We start from the raw sequence: 18,325 nt of genomic DNA, 5'->3' as shown, positions 1-18,325 counted from the left end.
AGGAGAATGGCTACATGTACAGATAGCTTAGCTTATCTTTCTGGTATTGTAGCACTTGCTCCAGCACCTCTCTTCCTTGTCCTTGCTCCGGCCAGTAGTTCCCTATCTCAGCCCTTTCTTCTTTCCTTTTCTTCTTCAGGGTGTTAGTGGAGAGGTGCTTACCCCCACAAAGTTTCTTTTTCAGAGAAGTGTTTGGTTTTGAGGGTGGTGGTGGTTTGTTTGTTGTTTGGGGTTTTTTTTGTGTGGCAGCAGGGCCAGGGACTCCCTTTCATTATTGTCCATCTTCATCGCAGAAATGAAATCTTTTTGAGTCTGAAATTTTATTTGTGGCTGATGCTACCTTCTGACTTTCAGTAAATGAGATAACTTTTAAATTGGCGTGAACACTTGGAAGCTGCCTCTTTCATGCTTACAGCTCTACGTTGGCTGTATTGAATGATAATTGCAACTTACTGTCTTACAAAACATAAACCTGACTTGGAACAAATTTCAGAAGCCAGAACAAGGGATTTAGTTATGGACATAAACCCAACTGAACTGTGGCAAAGCAACTTGGAAGTGATTTTATTTGCGTCTTTCCATCTGTGCATATTTATAGTTAATTCCTTCTGTATATAATACAAGTGTACAGTATTCAGATGTTAGAGCATCTGGAAGGCATACAGTATAATCAGATAAATACATGGATGGTATATCGTAGCACTCGAAATCCAAGTGTTCTCAAGAGTGTGTGGTGTTATTCATTAGTTTCTTCCATTAAGCTAGAAGGATCTGCTGTGGATCTACATCACCGATAGCGAGCCGCTGGCCTTAGTGGGTTTGGATTAGATATTTGGGCCACTGTGGATGACAATAAGCTGCCGTGCTCTGTAGGATACGTCTGGCATTGTAGCCCAAAGAGGTCTGTGGTTACGGTCTGAATGCCATCAGTGCTGAACACAAATCTAGAGGTGTGAGGTGGAAATCTTTGTTCCACTGAGGTTTTCCTTAGTACCATGATCTCACTTCCTCATTCAAGAGTCATCTAATAATCTGTTGCTGTTTAATGTTTCCAATCTTTAACAACTCTGCTAAGAGTTGGGTTGGACCACTGAAACTATTCATGTTGAGCAGCACATCCACCATTAATATAGAATATTGCCACTAATACTGTCTTTTAAGAACATGATTTGGATATGTTAAAGGTTACAAATCGAGGCTCTAACCAGTAATGTTCTTTTTCACCATAAGGCTGTAATAAATGCCTCTCAGGTTAGAAAGTAATCCAAGGAATGGAATTGTATTGGAAAAGTAGGCCTATTTTATTACTTTTTTCTAAAAAACAAAAAAAAAATTCTGTCAGGCTATGAGAATTTATCCATCACAGTTCATTAGTGCTACCAAACCCTATTTTTAGCTTTTCCATAGAGTTAAGAAATTAGTATATCCATCTGGGCTGCAGAAAGAAAAAACTTCCTTCAAATGTGTTTTTGCTTCCAAGGCAAAAAATCTTGTCTCAGTGGGACAAGCAAAGCCTGCCTGTGCTGCTGGCAGCCTTTTAAAGGAAAATATTGCTGATGAAGCTAGAAATCTCTGTGGATAGCTGTAAAACTTTCACTGTAACCTAAAAGGGGGTGTCTTTTGCAAAACTGACCAAACTAAAAATTAAGAAGTGACCTCCCAAGGAATGAAAAGGTCCTTTTCTATACCTTTCTATAGGAAATGCTGCTTGTGCTTATAAAACTATTTTTTAAGTCCATGCCTTGCTGGCCACTACTTTGTCCCCACTGCACCAAAAAAGAGAGCTAGGGGCAGAGGGGAGACAAAGTGAGACTAAGGAAAAAAGAGAAGCTGGAGAATGAGTTTGAGTCACCTCACATGAAATAGATGAACAAGGATGAAATGTTGCCATGTTTTAGCTTTCAAAAGGCTGTATTTAAAACACTACCTGCTTCATCTCAAAAGCTAAGTAGAGCACTCCACAAGGTCATAAAAATAGCTGATGAGTAAGAAAAAGGTGATGGGAAATGTGCATCGTTCCCCTCCCTCCCCATCCCCTGTGCTTGCATTTAAACCCCATGCAGTGGGTTTGTTACTCTGCCAAGGAAAAGCATTGCCCTTGACTTCTCTTCAAAAACAGCTAAAAGGAACGGTTTGTTCAGTGTTACTTTCAGGAATGCCAAATCTTCCTTCTGTGCTGTGGGGTCTTCCGGCTGATCTGTTCCATCACTGGTCAGTTTGAAAAAGGCTTTGTTTACTACCTGTAAGGCAGATATGAGAGTAAATCCAGAGTCATCAGAGCATGAGAGTGAAGAGATGAAGAGATGCTTAAGTGCATTCTAGCACATGAAGTAATCAATAATATCGGCTGTAAGCAGCACAGCATAGACTCCATGGATATTTAAAAAAGACCTTGGAGTACTTGTTCCGTAACATGTGAAAAAGCTCTACAACTGCTCGTATGCTTGGGCTGTATGAAATCCTGGTATCCTTGAAGCCCCTGACAGAACTTCCAAGGTAGGACACCTTCTAAAAAGAAAATTAAATAAAAGTAAAGGCACTCAAATTATACTTCTGGAGCATAATTTGCCGCCTTTTTATGAAAGACAGCCCTCTCCTTCAAGCTCTCCCTTCATCCCCTTGGGACTGGAACACTGGAGCCTGTCTTTAGGTAAGGTCATGTGCTGCACGCACCTCTGTGTTTGCCATTTCTGGGAGTAGCCCCAAAGTGATGGAGGATTATCCTCAACAGCCCAGTAGCTGCAGCCTTTACTACTCGCTCCAGCTGCAGTGCCTGGAGGTGTTTGAGTTGAAGGTGGTAATGAATGCCAGAGTACCTAGCATGCTCAGACCTTAAACTTCATCTCTGTGTTGCATGTTAGGTTTGCTGCAGTGATGAACTCTGAATAGTTTAAAGCAAACCTGTTCCTGCTGATGAGTTAATCTAAAAAGTATTCACTATCACTCAGTCATCTGGAAGGTTCCTTACTAGCATGTGTCTCACATGGCTCTGACTGGTTTGTTCTAGGTCAATTTGTACAGGAGGCTGAAACTGAGCAGGAGACTTTTTTTTAAATGCTAGTCATGTATACTGTACCTTTCCAATTCTTAGACTGGCGTCGCTTATTTTGCTGAGATCTGCCCCCTTCCCCAGCAGTGCAGGCAGCTCCATATCTGCAAGAAGCTCCTGTAGATCGGAGCTGCCTTCTATTGTTAACTCTGGCAGCGTTAATTTAATTTCTCTGCAGGAAAGAGAGAGGTGAGTGAGCGTGTGCTCTCTGGTATGAAAGCGTGGTGTTAGGGCAGTCCTGGGGAACGGGCATGTGAAAACAGCCTCTAGAGGTGGTGCTGGGCATGGGGACAGCCAGCTACCGACGGCTGACTGGTGGTGTGTTACTGCTTCCAAGTGGGAAGTCTCCCAAAATCTGCCCCAGGGTATGCCGTTAAGTCCCAAATGATCCCACTATGTGGGTCCTGCATTGTCAGCTATGGGAAGGGACTTGCTGATTTCCCTGAAAAACCCGCAAATCGAAAGCCAATCCCACCACAGTCAGGCTCCCTCGGGGTGAGGTCCCAGGGATTTGCGTGTGTTTCTCTCCGTGCTTGGTGTTAAGCCCCCCCTGGCAGGACGTGACCCCGGTCAGCGAGCAGGCAGCGGCAGGCCCGCACGGCGCACCCTGTTTCATTCATCCCTACGGGAGGGCAGGCGTGCCTGATCCCTACCTTGGGGACAGCTGCTGAAGCCAGGCCGAGGACTGCAGAGGCAGCTCGGTCTCCACGCGCTCCAGGTCGCTGCCATTGATGGGCTGCAGCAGCACCAGCAGCGCGGTCTTGCTGATGGGCACTTCCATCACAGAAAAAGTCCCACTGGCATCAGTTTTGTACTTTAAAGTCCCCGTGACTGACAACATAGGCACCAAGACCTTTGTGTGTGAATCCACCCAGAACTCCTGAGGCTCTTTGAGGCGTGAGGCTTGCTTAATGTTCACTGAAAAACAGATTGAGAAAGAAGAAATTGATTCTTCTCTTTCTGCTCTCCTCCCCTCTGCCCCTTCGCCAGTATATATGTTTGTTTAAAAACAAGACACTGTGCATTAGACAAGGGCTGTGTGTATACAATCATGTTTAGCTACTGTAAACGTATGTATCCTGCCTTTAATATGCCTTCTGGTAACATTAGGCAGAGGCTGGTGCAAACTCACAGCACAGGGACCATGACCAAAGCTGCAGCCTTTCCTGGGCACGGTATTTCTGCTTGCTTGGTGCCTGCTTCCTCCGAAGCTGCCACGTGGCTCCCAGTTGGCTCGCAGGCCTGTGTGGAGGGTCGGCTTGGATTTCCTCTCCATCTCTGGACTGGTGGTGATGGCACATTTGGGAGCATGTCCATCAGGACCTGTCCCTGCTGCTGGAGCGCTCTCAGGCAGCCCGGTGGGCTCAGGAGAGGAAAGGCAGAGCAAGCTCTGGCTGAGGTCTCACCCTTGGCCATCTTACAAACCAAAGCAATGGGGAAGGTAGTAAGTATAACACCAAAGTGTTGATTGAGCTGAGGAGGTTAAAAAGGACATACCTGAACACTTGCTAAATCTTAATACAAATTTCTTACCCAGTTCACAAGTTTGGGAAGCCTTGCTCTCACCTCCCGCTGCTTCTGTGCAGCTTTGCATTTCAACATGTTACTGCTCACTGCCATACATCAGTGCTGCTGCCAGTTAGGCAGATAATCCTGTTGGCATTAAAGAAACTACTGCCATCAGCGAGAAGGGCAAAGATCAGAAACCTTGAAATTGCTGTTTGATGGAATTAGGAAAACAATTAGCAAAATGCATATGTTGTGGTAAAGAAAGGACCTCCTTGCATTAAAGTAATTAATATCAAATAGGAGCTGGTCTAGGTGTACTGTTAACTAGTCTTTCTCCAATAAATCCAGATAAATGCTGGGCCCTAACATATTTAATATGCAGTAAGAGGTTTTGTATAGGAACAGTTGTCTCTTAAATGACCTTGCATTAAAAGAGTATTTAGGCACTTTCATCTCCTATAACTTCACCAAAAAGAAGCGGCAGGTAGGAGATGTGGAAGGTGTAAGCAAGAGAAAGAATAAGGAAGCAGAGTTCTTCACTTTTTTTTCCCCTTACTTTATAAGACAAGGGATGGAAGCCAAAAGCAGAAAGGAGCCACTTTCACAGGGTCCGTATAACCTGCAGAATTTATTCTCACAAGATACTAAAAGTCAAGACTGTAGCAGTTAAATAAAAGGAAAAAAGAATTGAGCATTCAGATAGCTAAATATATCAAGGCAGGATAGTAACTAGTTTTAAATAGTCTTGGGACTATTTAACACTGTTTAACATCTTTGTTGGCGACATGGACAGTGGGATTGAGTGCACTCTCAGCAAGTTTGCCGACGACACCATGCTGTGTGGTGTGGTTGACATGCTGGAGAGAAGGGATGCCATCCTGAAGGATCTTGACAGGCTTGAGAGGTGGGCCCGTGTGAACTGCATGAAGTTCAACAAGGCCGAGTGCAAGGTCCTGCACGTGGGTCGGCGCAATCCCAAGCACGACTATAGGCTGGGCGAGGAATGGATTGAAAACAGCCCTGAGGAGAAGGACTTGGGAGTGCCGGTGGATGAGAAGCTCAACATGACCCGGCAACATGCACTTGTAGCCCAGAAAGCCAACCGTGTCCTGGGCTGCATCAAAAGAAGCATGACCAGCAGGTCAAAGGAGGTGATCCTGCCCCTCTACTCCGCTCTCATGAGACCCCACCTGGAGTACTGCGTCCAGCTCTGGGGTCCCCAACATAAGAAGGACATAGAGCTGTTGGAGTGAGTCCAGAGAAGGGCCATGAAGATGATGAGAGGGCTGGAGCACCTTTCCTATGAGGACAGACTGAGAGAGTTGGGATTGTTCAGCCTGGAGAAGAGAAGGCTCCAGGGAGACCTTCTAGCAGCCTTCCTGTACCTGAAGGGGCCTACAGGAAAGATAGTGAGGGACTGTTTACAAGGCCATGGAGTGACAGGACAAGGGGTAATGGCTTTAAGTTGAAGGAGGGTCGATTTAGATTAGATGTTAGGAAGAAATTCTTCCCTGTGAGGGCAGTGAGGCACTGGCACAGGTTGCCCAGAGCAGCTGTGGATGCCCCCTCCCTGGAATTGTTCAAGGCCAGGTTGGATGAGGCTTTGGGCAACCTGGTCTAGTGGAGAGTGTCCCTGCCCATGGCAGGGTGGTTGGAACTAGATGGTCTTTAAAGGCCCCTTCCAACCCGAACTGTTCTATGATTCTAAGATACTGCAAGATCTCAAAGCTCTGTTATTGACTTTGAGACTAAGTCCATTAATATTGTGCCAGTCATGAATCATACCGTCATAGAACAGTTTGTCATGAATCACAACAAATCAGCACCCTGTGTTTGAAACATCTCCTTGTGGCCTTTTGCTAGGTGAGGGTCTGGACATCTGTGCCCTCAAACGTGTAGCTAGGTGTGTACTCCCCTGAAAGTGCTCTAAAATATGTTAGTAATCTTAATGTGACTATTTGTTAGTCATTTGTTGTTACAGCATTTTTTAAGACATGGGGCTGACCTATTTACTAAAAAACCCCTGCTTTTTGCCTTAAACTCCTGGATGTACGATGAGGAGAACTGAAGAAGATGAACATCCCTTCTATAGAAGGTGATAGCTGATACACTGGAAGAAATGTGGTCTCACTTCTTACAGTGAGACCTCTTGTATCAGGACACAGGAGCTGTGGGGCTGGGGAACCTTTTGGCAACCATATCAGAGTAGGGAAGAAACCTGTGTCTACAATATATGGAATATCATTGAAGTGAAAAAGGCTGTCAATCACAGAGCAAAGGTGTAGCCTGAGAGAGTACAAGAGTACTCTGCAGTATTGACTTGGGAGTACAGGAGAGAAACATTGGACCTCTCTGCTTCGGGTGATGATCTCCATGTTCTGTAATACAGGCTTTATGCCAGCCTGACAAGCTTAACGAGAGGATGACTTTCTGTGGAAAGCTATGACTTTTTACTGTATACAAAAAAATATAGCAAAAAGCATCCTACCAAATGTCTAGTTAAAACTGAAGTTGTTCTGGGTTGTCTTTTCAAAAGAGAATGTAAATGGGAGAAAGTAAGGGCACTTAATATCATGCAGTCCCACTGTGCTATTTTCATTCACTAGTTTGTAATTATTTTGCAACTTAAAAAAAAATCAGAGGTCTATCACTACCATTTGCACCTGATGTTCTGCACTGGATTCTAAATCGCAGCCCCTGCTCAGCAGCGAGTCGACAAATGTGAAAACAACTATGTGCAAGAGAACAACAGTTGAGACCATCGGAACATTTAGCCTTTGTTTTGTATGGAATTATGTCATTTTAGCAATCCTATGGCTGTTGATAGCATCTCAGGAACACATATAATGTGTTTCAGAACAAAATAAAGTACATTTTCCTTTCTGCAGCGATAGGGACAGATATTGAACATGACAGCATTGACTGCCATGGCTGTCCCTCCGTAACCAAATGACAAAGAAAATCCTGCAGCACATTACATGTGTTTAATAGAAAAGAGTTGCTTATCTAATTCAATTGTTGTTGAGCCAATTTTCTGCACCCCACATGGGGATACTGCAACATCTCAAGTGCACCCTTCTGAGAGAGAGGAGGTAGCCGAGCCGACCCAGTGACTCAGACCCTTGAGCACATGCTAAGGGTCCTAAGCTAATAAAATACCAAGTTTCCAATATGGAAGAAGAGGAAAAAATTACTCTGCTAAAGGAAAACTCTGCTCGCGTGACCATGCCCAAGTCTGTAACGCAAGAATTATTTTTGCGGTGTTCTCTCTATGCTAGACCTTACACTGCTGATGCTCACAGCTCCGTAAGGAGTTGGGATCAGTTAATGACAGCACCCATGAAAGGAAAAGAAAACCTGATATCCACTTTACAGGTGGGAAGATGAAGGCACAAAAGCGTTTCATGAGCACCAAAGCTCCACCTTTAGCAGTAGAGGCCTGTTTAGAAACTTATGGCTCACTGCAGGTGTTCTGAAGTCACTGGTAGGCAAGCTGACCCATAGCACACGATCTCCGGTTGCCTTCAGTCGTGAGGCCATTGAAAAAGCAACTACACTCAGAAGACGAGGCCCAGTTGTGGTACGGGGGGATTTCTGGGACAGCAGCATGAAACAACCCTAGGTAATTAAGGGATTGCCTTAATTCTTTTAATTTTGTATACACTCCCAGCTTCAATAACTCGTAGCTTGTTTGGTTGCTTCCTGAACCAGAAGCTGCCTCCAGGCTTCTGTGTTTAAGAGCCACTAGAGGAGCCATGTCCATTATCTTTTATAGCCTTTCTGGAATCTGTACCTCTGGCCTCTTCTCCTGTGGAAATAAAGGTTTCTGGGGAAAAGTATTTTTTTGGCTCACTTTATACCTATTTCCTGACTGTTTTTGCTGGAGGCCCCTCATGACTTTTAGTTCCTTTGCAGTCAGAAATGCTGCGCAATCCTCTCTTATTCACCTCTCCACACCTGTCCTAATCCTTAGCTTCCTGGAAAATTTCTTGGAGGCCATCTCCCTCCACTTCCTCCCCATTGCCCTTGCTGGCAGGACCCCCCAGCACACCAGCTGGCAGTGCGGTGCTGTACATGGAGCAGTGCTCCAGCCTTCCATGCGAGCCCCTTGCTCTCACCACCTGCCAGGCATGGCCTTGCTTCCTTCCCAGGAGCAGGGCCACTGCCCGTCATCCACCCAGCCTGCCCCCAAAACAAGCACTGCTGCCTCGTACCTGCCAAGCGGACGTCCACGACAAACAGCAGGTCGGCGGATGGATCGATGTCTGTCAGTAAGCACTTGCTTTGGCCCTCGCTTTTGGCCTCCACAAAGGCATTTATTTGCTTCGCTGCCTCACTTGGGTTTGTAAAGTCAACAGCTCGGACATAGAGAGCATCAGTGGAGTGGAGCAAGTCCTGCACAAACAGTTGGGATAGAGGTACGCCGCGGGCAGAGAACAAGCAGAGTGTCTTGGAAAAGAGCAGCTCCTCGTCCCTGCTCTTGATGAGGCTTTCGATCGTCCTCAGGCTGGAAAGGACTTTGTGTCCGTCCACCCTGGAGGTGCAGTCAGGGTTTCCAGAGGGGGGAACAAATCCCAGCAAACCCTGCAAATCAGCAGCCGTCTGGTTTGAGGCGCCCAGGTAGAAAGACACCAAAGAGCCGTAAAGACTGGTTGGGGACAGGAGCACGTTTTGGCCCTGCCGCGCTTCCCGCAGCTCGCTGTAAAACCGCACACCCAGGATGTACACAAAGTCCTTCAGGTAGCTCAGTTTCTGCCTCCCCCGGCCACTCAGGCTCGGGGCTTCCAGCTTGTCCTTGTCATTCAGGTCATCTTCATAGGCAGGTGTGGTTTGAGACTCGATTGAGACAGGGACAAAAGTTTTCTTTCCCCCCTGGCCCAGGCTTTCCAGCTCCTCACAGGTACTTTTGTTGAAAGAAAACAAATTGAAAGGGTGGACATAGACCCGGTCCGAAGTCACTGCGGTGAGGCATACCAACAAACAGAAAAGATCTGCAGCCAGGTTCATGTCGAAAAATTGCTTCCACAGTGTCTGCTGAAAGAAAAAGTGAGGAGGAAAGAATGATCTGCCTGTTGTAAATACAGTTGCTCTTACCCGCAGGGTGAGGTGCTACTGCTGTGGAGTTGTGAAGGCAGGAATTTCAGTATTTAGTGCTGGTTGGTCTGACCAACCTTGGGGTGAGATGGCCACCAGTTTCAATGGCGGCAGGTGGGGAAATTCCAAGCATAGATTTGGCTCCATTACCAGCTGCAGTATCCTAACAATTTAGGATGGGAAGCAATATAGCTATGCTTGCTGACTAGTTAGGCTTGCAAACTAGAGTGTGCTAGTTCTGGCAAAACATTATAATAATGCAAGTATATTGCTCCTGGGATCTGTTCAGAGCTATCTCTACAAACTAAATCTTGCTGACACATGGACAGACTAAGCGATTTGCCTGCTGTTATGCGGGAAGTGGGTTTGGAAACCAGGTCTTTTAAGGTCCAACCACTGAATGATCCCACTTTGTATGTCTAGTCAGCATAATACTTGGCACTAGCAGAGCATTTTGTGTTTTCATAGCCCAGTGCAAACATTCAGTGTAGCTTCTAGGCAAACACACTCAAGGCTTCCTTATACAAATGTGCTAACGCTGAAACCATTTTCACAGCACCTCCTTTATCTGAACACAGAGTTAGAAGGAGTAAACTGGGTTTTACTCTACTGCGGTAAAAGGTCACCTGCTGCTCTTGATTTTCCTGACAAGAAGTAGAGAATTTTACTGGATGTGGATGTCACTCCTGTTTTGGGACAAAGGATCTGGTGCATATTGGGAATGAGAAAGTCATGGGCACATATACACACACACATACATACATATGTGTGCAAACACACTGACAAATTTTGCATTTTTATAATTCTCACTTTTCCTATATCCTATTTTTTTATAACTGATAGCTCTACTGTACCTTCCCTGGATTTCTAGTGTATGACTTTGAATCTGTGTATTTGAAATCTAAATGCATTGGAAATTATGCATCTATAACACTCATCATTGGCCAAAACGCTATTATGCTGAGCTGTATTTTTATTCTACTAGTCATTTCTTGTTTATTGTAGCTCTGTTCACCCTCTTTTGCCCTTTCCAAGCTCTGAAGAGCTCATTGGATGGGCAAAATACTAACAGCCTTGCCAGTAACCAAGCTCTGCTCTCCGCCTTCTTTCTCCAACATTTTTTGAGTTGTGCCAGCCTGTCAGATCTTATAATTCTGGCAGCCCAAAGAGGACACAGCGCAATGTCTGTCTCACCAACACTTTAATTTACACAGAGTGGAAGTGTCGGGATTTAAATCCAGCTGTTCAAGTCCTGTCATCTTCCCAGCCTGGTTTATGATATATAACCATATTTACATCACTGAGAGATCCTCAAGTGTTTCATGCCTAATAATACTCTGGTTTGCAGTATCACCACTCTCTTGCAAATAAAAAAACTGTGATGCGCAGATGCTTGGTAATCAGGCAAACCTTGCTAAGTACATATGCCTGCTAACGTGTACATCTACATTCCCAGGCTGTAGGCTCCTGTCTAACAGCTTGGTTTCCAAATGGAGTTTCTGTTGTTGTGATGGTTCCTTGGGATGTCTGAGCATCTTCTTAGTGGATGCCTGCGGGTCAGGCCTGAAACCGTTTGCTTCCCCAGAGACATGCAGGGAGGACGTCCAGCCCTGTGCCTTCATCCAAGGATTGCTCTTCCTCACTAAATCTCCCACCCTCCCCATCCTCTAAATTAACGTGTAGGCAATGGCAGTCGGTGCTGCCGGTCTCTCTGCTCCCTGACATGTCTTTGCTCCCCAACCCCGCTGGCAGGAGGTGACATGCAGCATTGCACGGCTTCCTCACTCCTTGTGATCGGTTAAAAAATTTTCTTGGGAGGTGTCTTCCCAACTTCACAGTTAGCCCAGCCACTGTGCGTTTCTAGTCTACTGTCTGCATTTTCCAGATTGGGACATCTCAGGAAAACAAACCAAAAAGGCACAAATTAGAGGCACTGCCCTTCCCACCCTGTTCTCTCCATCATACAATTATTTTGAAGCATTTCTTCATCCTTCCTGTAGCAGTGATGAGGATGACTCAGTGCCACCCGGTCAGGCTGTGCCATTAGGCACTGCTGGTGCCCAGTGGTTATTTCTCTATGGCTGCCAGACCATTGTGTCAATTCTTCTCTCTTGAGCAGAAACAAGAGGGGCAGTTCTCGCTACCAGCACTTACACTAAGCCCCATCTGTGGAAAGCCAGCGTGGTTTGTTTCCCTAAAGAAGTCAGCCCAGAGCCTTTCAGAAAAGCAAGAAAACATGAGTTGAAAAATTGGCGTTCAAAGTAAATCCGGTAAGTGTGCTTACTCGCCTCTGTCCTGGTGCGTGCGGCCCCTCCGACGCCGTCCCCCCTCGGGCAGGCTCCTCGCAACACCCCTTCCCCCTGGAGTGATGTGGCGTGATTGCTGGTGGACTTACGCCCTTCCCATGGGAGGGCCCTTTCTACACGTCTGCAGTGGCATTGCGCAAAGCTACTTTACATCACAGGCTGGGGGGCTGAAAAAAGTTATCTCAGACTAGACAGGACCCGATGAAACCTGAGCACAGCTTAACACATAGAAAGTTCTGCATAGAAAGTTCTAGGGATGGATACACAACCTTTAACCAGGCCCAGCACATCTGCACAGCCTGCAGTTACACATTTACTAAGACAGACACGGGTGTTTTACTATGCAGAACGGCTTATAGGAGCTGAAAATAACACAGCTCATTTTGTGCCAGACTCAAAGAAATGCAGATTTCTTTGTGCCTGTATTTGTTGTACAGTTGGACCAGGGTTTTTTCTTCTCAGATAAATTACCTTTAATCTCTCCCTTGCAGCTTGTAGGTAGGACATGTACACTACTGCAGAGTAAAATTATTAAACTCTCAAGTTTTACCCTTTCTTTCCCTCTTGACCTATCCAGAAGATCAAAAGTTTGTTCTTTCTCCTCTTCAAAACAAAATGTGTTGAAAAGGAAAGGATGAAAGCTAGATGGATTAGTTTGCCAGAGCCATATCACCGACGCATCATCCCTCCCAGTCTCAGCTTCCCAAGTCCTATTTGGCAAAAAGAGGGGATTCAGAGATCTTTCTGCTGCTTTTGAAATGGTCCTCCAGTTTGGCATGCCCCTTCTTCCTCTTTAAGGAAATAAACAGTGAATCAAACCGGGGATGATGCAGTTGGCTTAGCCTGGGTCCTGTTCAGTGCCCCTGTTATAGTGCGTAACTAAAATCCCAAGTCTCTAATGGGAGTAGGGCTGATTTAACATCCATGCCCTGATTTCAGAGGGCCAGTCAGGCGTGGTTTGTACTGCGGTGCCCAGTTACGTGTGGGCTTCAAGGAGAGAGCAGAGAGAGAGGGATGTTTTCAGTGCACCTGGGCAGTTGGAGCTGATGGAGTTGAAGGTGGAGACAGGGACAGCCGAGTCCTGCCAGCCCAAGCACTGTATGCCAGGTGACTAATGCTGAAGGGATGGCAATTTTCTGTCTCTGCAGCCCTGCTTTTCATTTAAACAATCTGATTACCTTAGTTCTAATGAGATCTGAAAACAGCTCTGAGTGCATGTGGCACGCTATCATGTACACAAGGCTTAAACAAACAGCTTGAAATATTTAAGGTGTTTTCTCCTCTTGCTGCCTGAGTATCTCAGTTGAGGAAGCATCTGGCAACACAACAGCTCCTGAGCATTTGTACCATCTCAAGAGGGCTCTAAAATGCATGCAGCCCGGCCACAGATCCAGGCAACAGGAGAAGTAGTTTCTCCATTAAAAATGCATTTTATTCAGCTAAATGCCAAAGAGAACAAGCTAGGTTTTGGGTTGCAACCCCCCTTCTTTCCCCTCTCCCCCGGAGAGTCCTTCCCACAGGCAGGCTGGGTGAGAAAGCTGGTCCCTTGGAGGCCGGTGGAGGTGTGGGTGGGACATGTGACAGCACAGCCCAAATCTGTCTCCCGCACCGCCACCCACTTGGGCCGGCGCGAGGCACTTGGCACCAGTGGTGTGCACAAGTGGCCAGACCATACCGTGCCTGTGAGCTATAGCTAGTCTGCTACGTCCTCCTATGCAAAGCCTGAACACAGGGAAAAAGCAAACCCAGCCTGATATTCTCAGTATCAAAGACACAGAAATCAAGGTTGTTTCAGTGAAGGGCACCTTCTGTTCTGTAAAACTCTGAAAAGTATCCTTATTAACAAGAATTATTGACTTTGGCTAATAAGCTACAGGTGATGCTAATGACACATACAACAGCTGCCAGACTTACGTGTTTACTGTCGACAATAAATGCTGGTAGGGGAAATCACATAACCCACAGCCACTGTATTTTTTTTCCTTAAATCATTATACTTTTATGCATGATTCAGAAACTCTGCTCTAGCACCCAGTGAGCATTGCTGTTTGGGTGTCTCCTGCTTCCAGCCCCCCTGCAGTCCATGACCAAGTCATGCTGCAGCTCCTGGTGGTCTCCTTTGGCTATGGGCACCAGCACCAAGGCAGGCATCCCTGGCTGCAGGGGATGCTGCTCCGCAGAAGAGGGGGAGCAGGAGGCAGCTGAACACTAACTTCTGTGTGGTGCTCTGGTGGCTCTGCCACATAAAGGAAATTGAGGTTTTAGTTGAAAGTTCTCAAGGTTTTCAGCCAAGTCCAACTTTGGGGCTCTTTTAGCCTTCATGCACTCAGTTCTTTTTTTTTCTGCCAACAAAAAATTGTCAATGTCTCTGGGAAGTGCAGGAGTCTTTTTTTTTTCTTTTTTTTTTTCCCAACTCAATCAATAAAGTAATCGAATTAAAATACCCAGATTTCTACAGAAAAAAAAATTTCACCAGAAAACGTTCAATGACCTGCTTTCACCACGGTGTTCCTCCTGCTTCAGACCACTGGGAATTTGGCTGGCCTATGTAATAAGGGAGAACCTTTGATTTCAGCTTACGTTCACGCCCTACTACAAAGCTCAGACACAAACTTCCCCTAATTTGTCGGTCACTTATGCTTACTCAATTAATATTCCCCCATTAAGATGCATCAAGCACTAGTGCACTTCTTAGATCTTGTCTTTTATAGTCTTACAGTTTCTGCTAAAGGACAAGCTTTCAGATTATGAAGAACAGAACTGCTACACCTGGAACATATTTTATCCTAGTAGGGCTTAATTACAGTTAGTCTTCTGTTTTACTTCTCAGCCATTTTTAAGCGAGAGTGCACAACCATTACTTCAATTACTACACATGGACCTTTTTGCCGGGATTTTTTTTTGTTGGGTTGCCATGGTTTTAGGAATGAGCATGTGCTGAAAGATAGAGCTTTGACTTTGGAAAGAAAAGAGTCTCTATCCTGCCCTTCGGCTCCAGTGTCCGAGGATTTGGCTCCCCAAAGAGAGCTGTGCCTGAAAACCTGCATGGGGCTAAACTTGGGTGAAAAGCATTCCAGCAACTAGGAACTGAAGAAGGTGAAAGCAAGGCTGTTCCTAAAGGCATCCCCTGTGCAAAGCAAGCCCAGGGCCCACGCATGTTTCCTAACAAATCTCACCCTGCAACAGCCGCAGTAAAGGTAGAAAGAAACACAGACCTCTCAAACCTGCTCTTCAGCGAAGAGGTTCGTGCTCTCCTTTTGCCCCACTCTTCCCGATTCTGGGGGCAGATTCAGCTCCCCCTTTTATACTCGCTCTTGCATAAGTGAGGCCCTCCCTCCTCCCCCCCGCTGTCCTCATTTCTCTTCAAAACCTGCCTCTGTTTTTCCTGCTTGTTATTCATGGTTGCTGCTGAGAGGGCGCAAAGAGGGGTGGAAAAACACTGGTGCTATGGTTATGGTTTCCCTCGCAGCCCCACTCCTCATCTGCTTTGCTCTACTGAGATCTCTATTGAAAAGTGCTAACAGGGAAGCACTCCTCTGCCCCATGAAAGTGTTTCAGTGGTGGTGCTGCTAGCGCTACTTTATGTAAATACTGTCAAATAGGCTTCGGAAATTTTAACCGTGGCAGAGGAACACTAACCTGACAGCTGGCAGCGAGTAATTCGGTCTTAAATGGGAAAATTATTCTGTCCAAGCTAGAATTTCGATTGATCAGCCAGGTGGCTATTCTTTCGCTGAAGAACATCACGTCTCCATACTGTCGAAAAGTGTTTTCATTGATCCAGATCGTTCTGGGAAAGACTGTATAAAATTCAGCACTTTTTGCAGAGACAATAGTAAATATTTTATTCTGTTTTGTTCAGTTTGTTTTCCAGCCTTCTCAAATTTTTCTTTAAGATCTGAACTCCGAGGGGCCAGATGCACTCCTGTGATGATGTTCTTGTGTCCTGTGAGGTTATGGTGGGAGTCATGGAGGAGGGATAATAAATTACTCTGCTCAGAGCCTCGGACCACAGACCTTCACATGGGCTCTTCCTAGGTTGAGTTGGCATGTCTGACCTTCATAGATTATGAATTAATATATGTCTAACTCAGACATAATAGCATGTATATGGTCATTCATTACTAAATTTGAGCATTTCTTTTTTTAAGATTGAAAGTACCTTGAGTGAGAATTAGGCCACAAAACATTCATTTGTACAACCTATGGGTTAACGTTGGTAACTGTAAACCTCTACACCCCATCAACATTTATAATATTCCCTCTCTCTTCTGCTTTGGTAAGGGAAGATAGCGTAGGGTCTGGGCAAGGCAACCAACAGATAGGGCAAACAGGCACTGGGAAAAGGACAGGAAGGAAAGGAAAAAGAGGATGCCCATGTGGGAGGATCCGACAAAAGGAAGACAGGGAATATTGCTTCATCGGCTGGTGCAGTGGTTGCTCTAGGTGTGGCGAGCAGTCATGAAGGTGAAAGGACCACCATTTGCGAGACATCCAGAAAAAAATTTGTGGAGCAGCCAAGTGCCTACAGAGACAAAGATGCTTCGGTTTGGAAGAGCAACCACTGCTATGGGGAGTATAAACATAAAATGATGAAGATGAACGGAAAGTCCTGTCACTGTTTTGTCGCGATGCCAGAATTAGTGGGTTCCCAGTAAAATCATCAGGCAGCAAGTGTAAATGAAAGGAAGGGGCCTTTCGCATATACCCCACCACCGTAGGATGCTGCAGATACCACAAGTCTTAACTGGCACAAAATGAGATTAAATGAGGCCACAGAAGGCATGGCCATCAGAGGCTGCAGAATATGATGGCCCAGGTGCAATTGCAACTAGGAAATCCCCAGATAGGGTCTGCCATAAATTTTAGTTTGATCCATATAACAGCTCTCGCACTCCTCCCTAAAGGCTTGTCTCTACTTGTGATGGAAATAGAGATGTCTGAGCTGAGGCCAGATTATGCTAGGTCATTTTGCAGCACAGCTTGGAAATACTCTTTCAGTAGAGCCATGCCAGTGAAACATCACACCCAGCAAACCTGACCTTCATGCCCAGCGTTGCTGGGCTGTGCACAGTTAGGAACCTGCTGCTATCTCTTCAAAATCAACATAAGCCCTGGAAAATATGAACAAATTTTGAAAACTGTGGGTAGGCTCTTAATATTAGCCACTTTTCAGGACTTTTTTCTCTCTTAATCAGGATATGTGTACTAACCAGGGGCAGAGTTACTGAACTGGGGTCTGAAATGTGTCTCTGTCTCCTGCTGGATCTTTGGCCTCTGTTCCTACTCCAGCTGCACACAAAGTACTCGGTGACTTTTTCCAGAGTAAACAAATAGGGAAGAAGGGGTACAGCGACAGGGCAGTCAGGTTTCTATACGTTAGTAAACCGATTTTCCTCCCATTCTGTGAGAACTGTGGCAAGCTGCCATGGGCCTGATTTTATTTGTTTATTTTTGCTATCTCTGGTGGGGAAAGGCTGTACAATGTAATTTTTTTTTAACTGTTTTAATAAAACTTTGATAAGGAATAGGTTTGCGTGTGATTTTTCCCATGTTTTTTTTGTACACCTGACCTCTGCCCTTGTTGGCTGGAACCACTTTTCTGTGAAAGCAGCTGGTGAGCATGGGGGGATGTACTCAGCTTGCCCAATTTTTTGTGTAAAGAGGATTGCAAAAATGCTTTTCAATAATAGCATTCAAAGTACAGATGATGAAAGAGAGAGATTATCCTGCTCCTGCTGCGGGTTTCACAGCAAGGAGCAACGGAAAAATTGGTAACGCAGCTGCTACGAACTCCAAGGACCACATGTGCCACTCCTGTGCTTTTAGGATGCCACATGCTAGCCTGGATAATGCCAAAATGCACATGGTAAGTGAGCAGCCAGAGAGCTGACTCAGGTAGCTGGGGCCTCCCCAAAATGGCACGTGTGGCACAGCCCTCCCTCCTTGCAGGAGGAGAGGTGCCCTGGCTGTCCCGCCTGCCCCGGCAGCCACTGCCCTGGTGGTGCTGCAAACACTCCGTGATGGAGGAGGGACCATCACCATCTCCGCATTTCTTTCTGCTTCTCAAGGAATGGTCCCTTTGAAGGAGGTCTGTGCACTGATGATCCCCTATCTGTGGAGCTCTTCTAACGATTTAATACCCAAATGAGCTTATATTAACAATAGCACATGTTGTTCCAGATTATAATTACATTTGGTTTGTTATGGCTTCTGTTTGTAGCCCCTGAGTGTAGAGATTGCTTCAAATTTTTGTAACCCTATTTTTTTCATCTCCCGGTGGAGTATGCAGTTTTTAGCAGCATTTTAAGGATGGTCTATGCATAGCCTGCACATGCACACACAGGCATGACTGCGTGCCCACTAC

General features: G+C 45.7%; 1 protein-coding gene across 4 annotated transcripts; it reads right to left on the bottom strand.

Moving 5' to 3' along the window:
* Positions 1–551: 551 nt before the first annotated feature.
* AGT (angiotensinogen) lies at positions 552–15,256 on the bottom strand. Of its 4 annotated transcripts, none has more exons than XM_075748655.1 (5): positions 15,174–15,256; positions 8,773–9,592; positions 3,703–3,967; positions 3,077–3,221; positions 552–2,240 (listed from the first exon to the last, which is right to left on the bottom strand). In XM_075748655.1, exons 2-5 carry the CDS (start codon positions 9,563–9,565, stop codon positions 2,049–2,051), a joined length of 1,395 nt encoding a protein of 464 aa, XP_075604770.1. In that variant the 5' UTR covers positions 9,566–9,592; positions 15,174–15,256; the 3' UTR covers positions 552–2,048. The 4 variants fall into 4 exon arrangements, with proteins under 4 accessions (XP_075604770.1, XP_075604771.1, XP_075604773.1 ...); XM_075748656.1 differs by having other exon boundaries at positions 8,773–9,589; XM_075748658.1 differs by lacking the exon at positions 15,174–15,256 and adding an exon at positions 11,937–12,040.
* Positions 15,257–18,325: the final 3,069 nt, after the last annotated feature.

Source organism: Balearica regulorum, chromosome 3, assembly GCF_011004875.1.
Source record: "Balearica regulorum gibbericeps isolate bBalReg1 chromosome 3, bBalReg1.pri, whole genome shotgun sequence".
In the NCBI taxonomy this organism is placed as follows: domain Eukaryota; kingdom Metazoa; phylum Chordata; class Aves; order Gruiformes; family Gruidae; genus Balearica; species Balearica regulorum.
The sequence above is the reverse complement of the archived record's forward strand: the minus strand, read 5'-3'. Positions and strand labels throughout refer to the sequence as shown.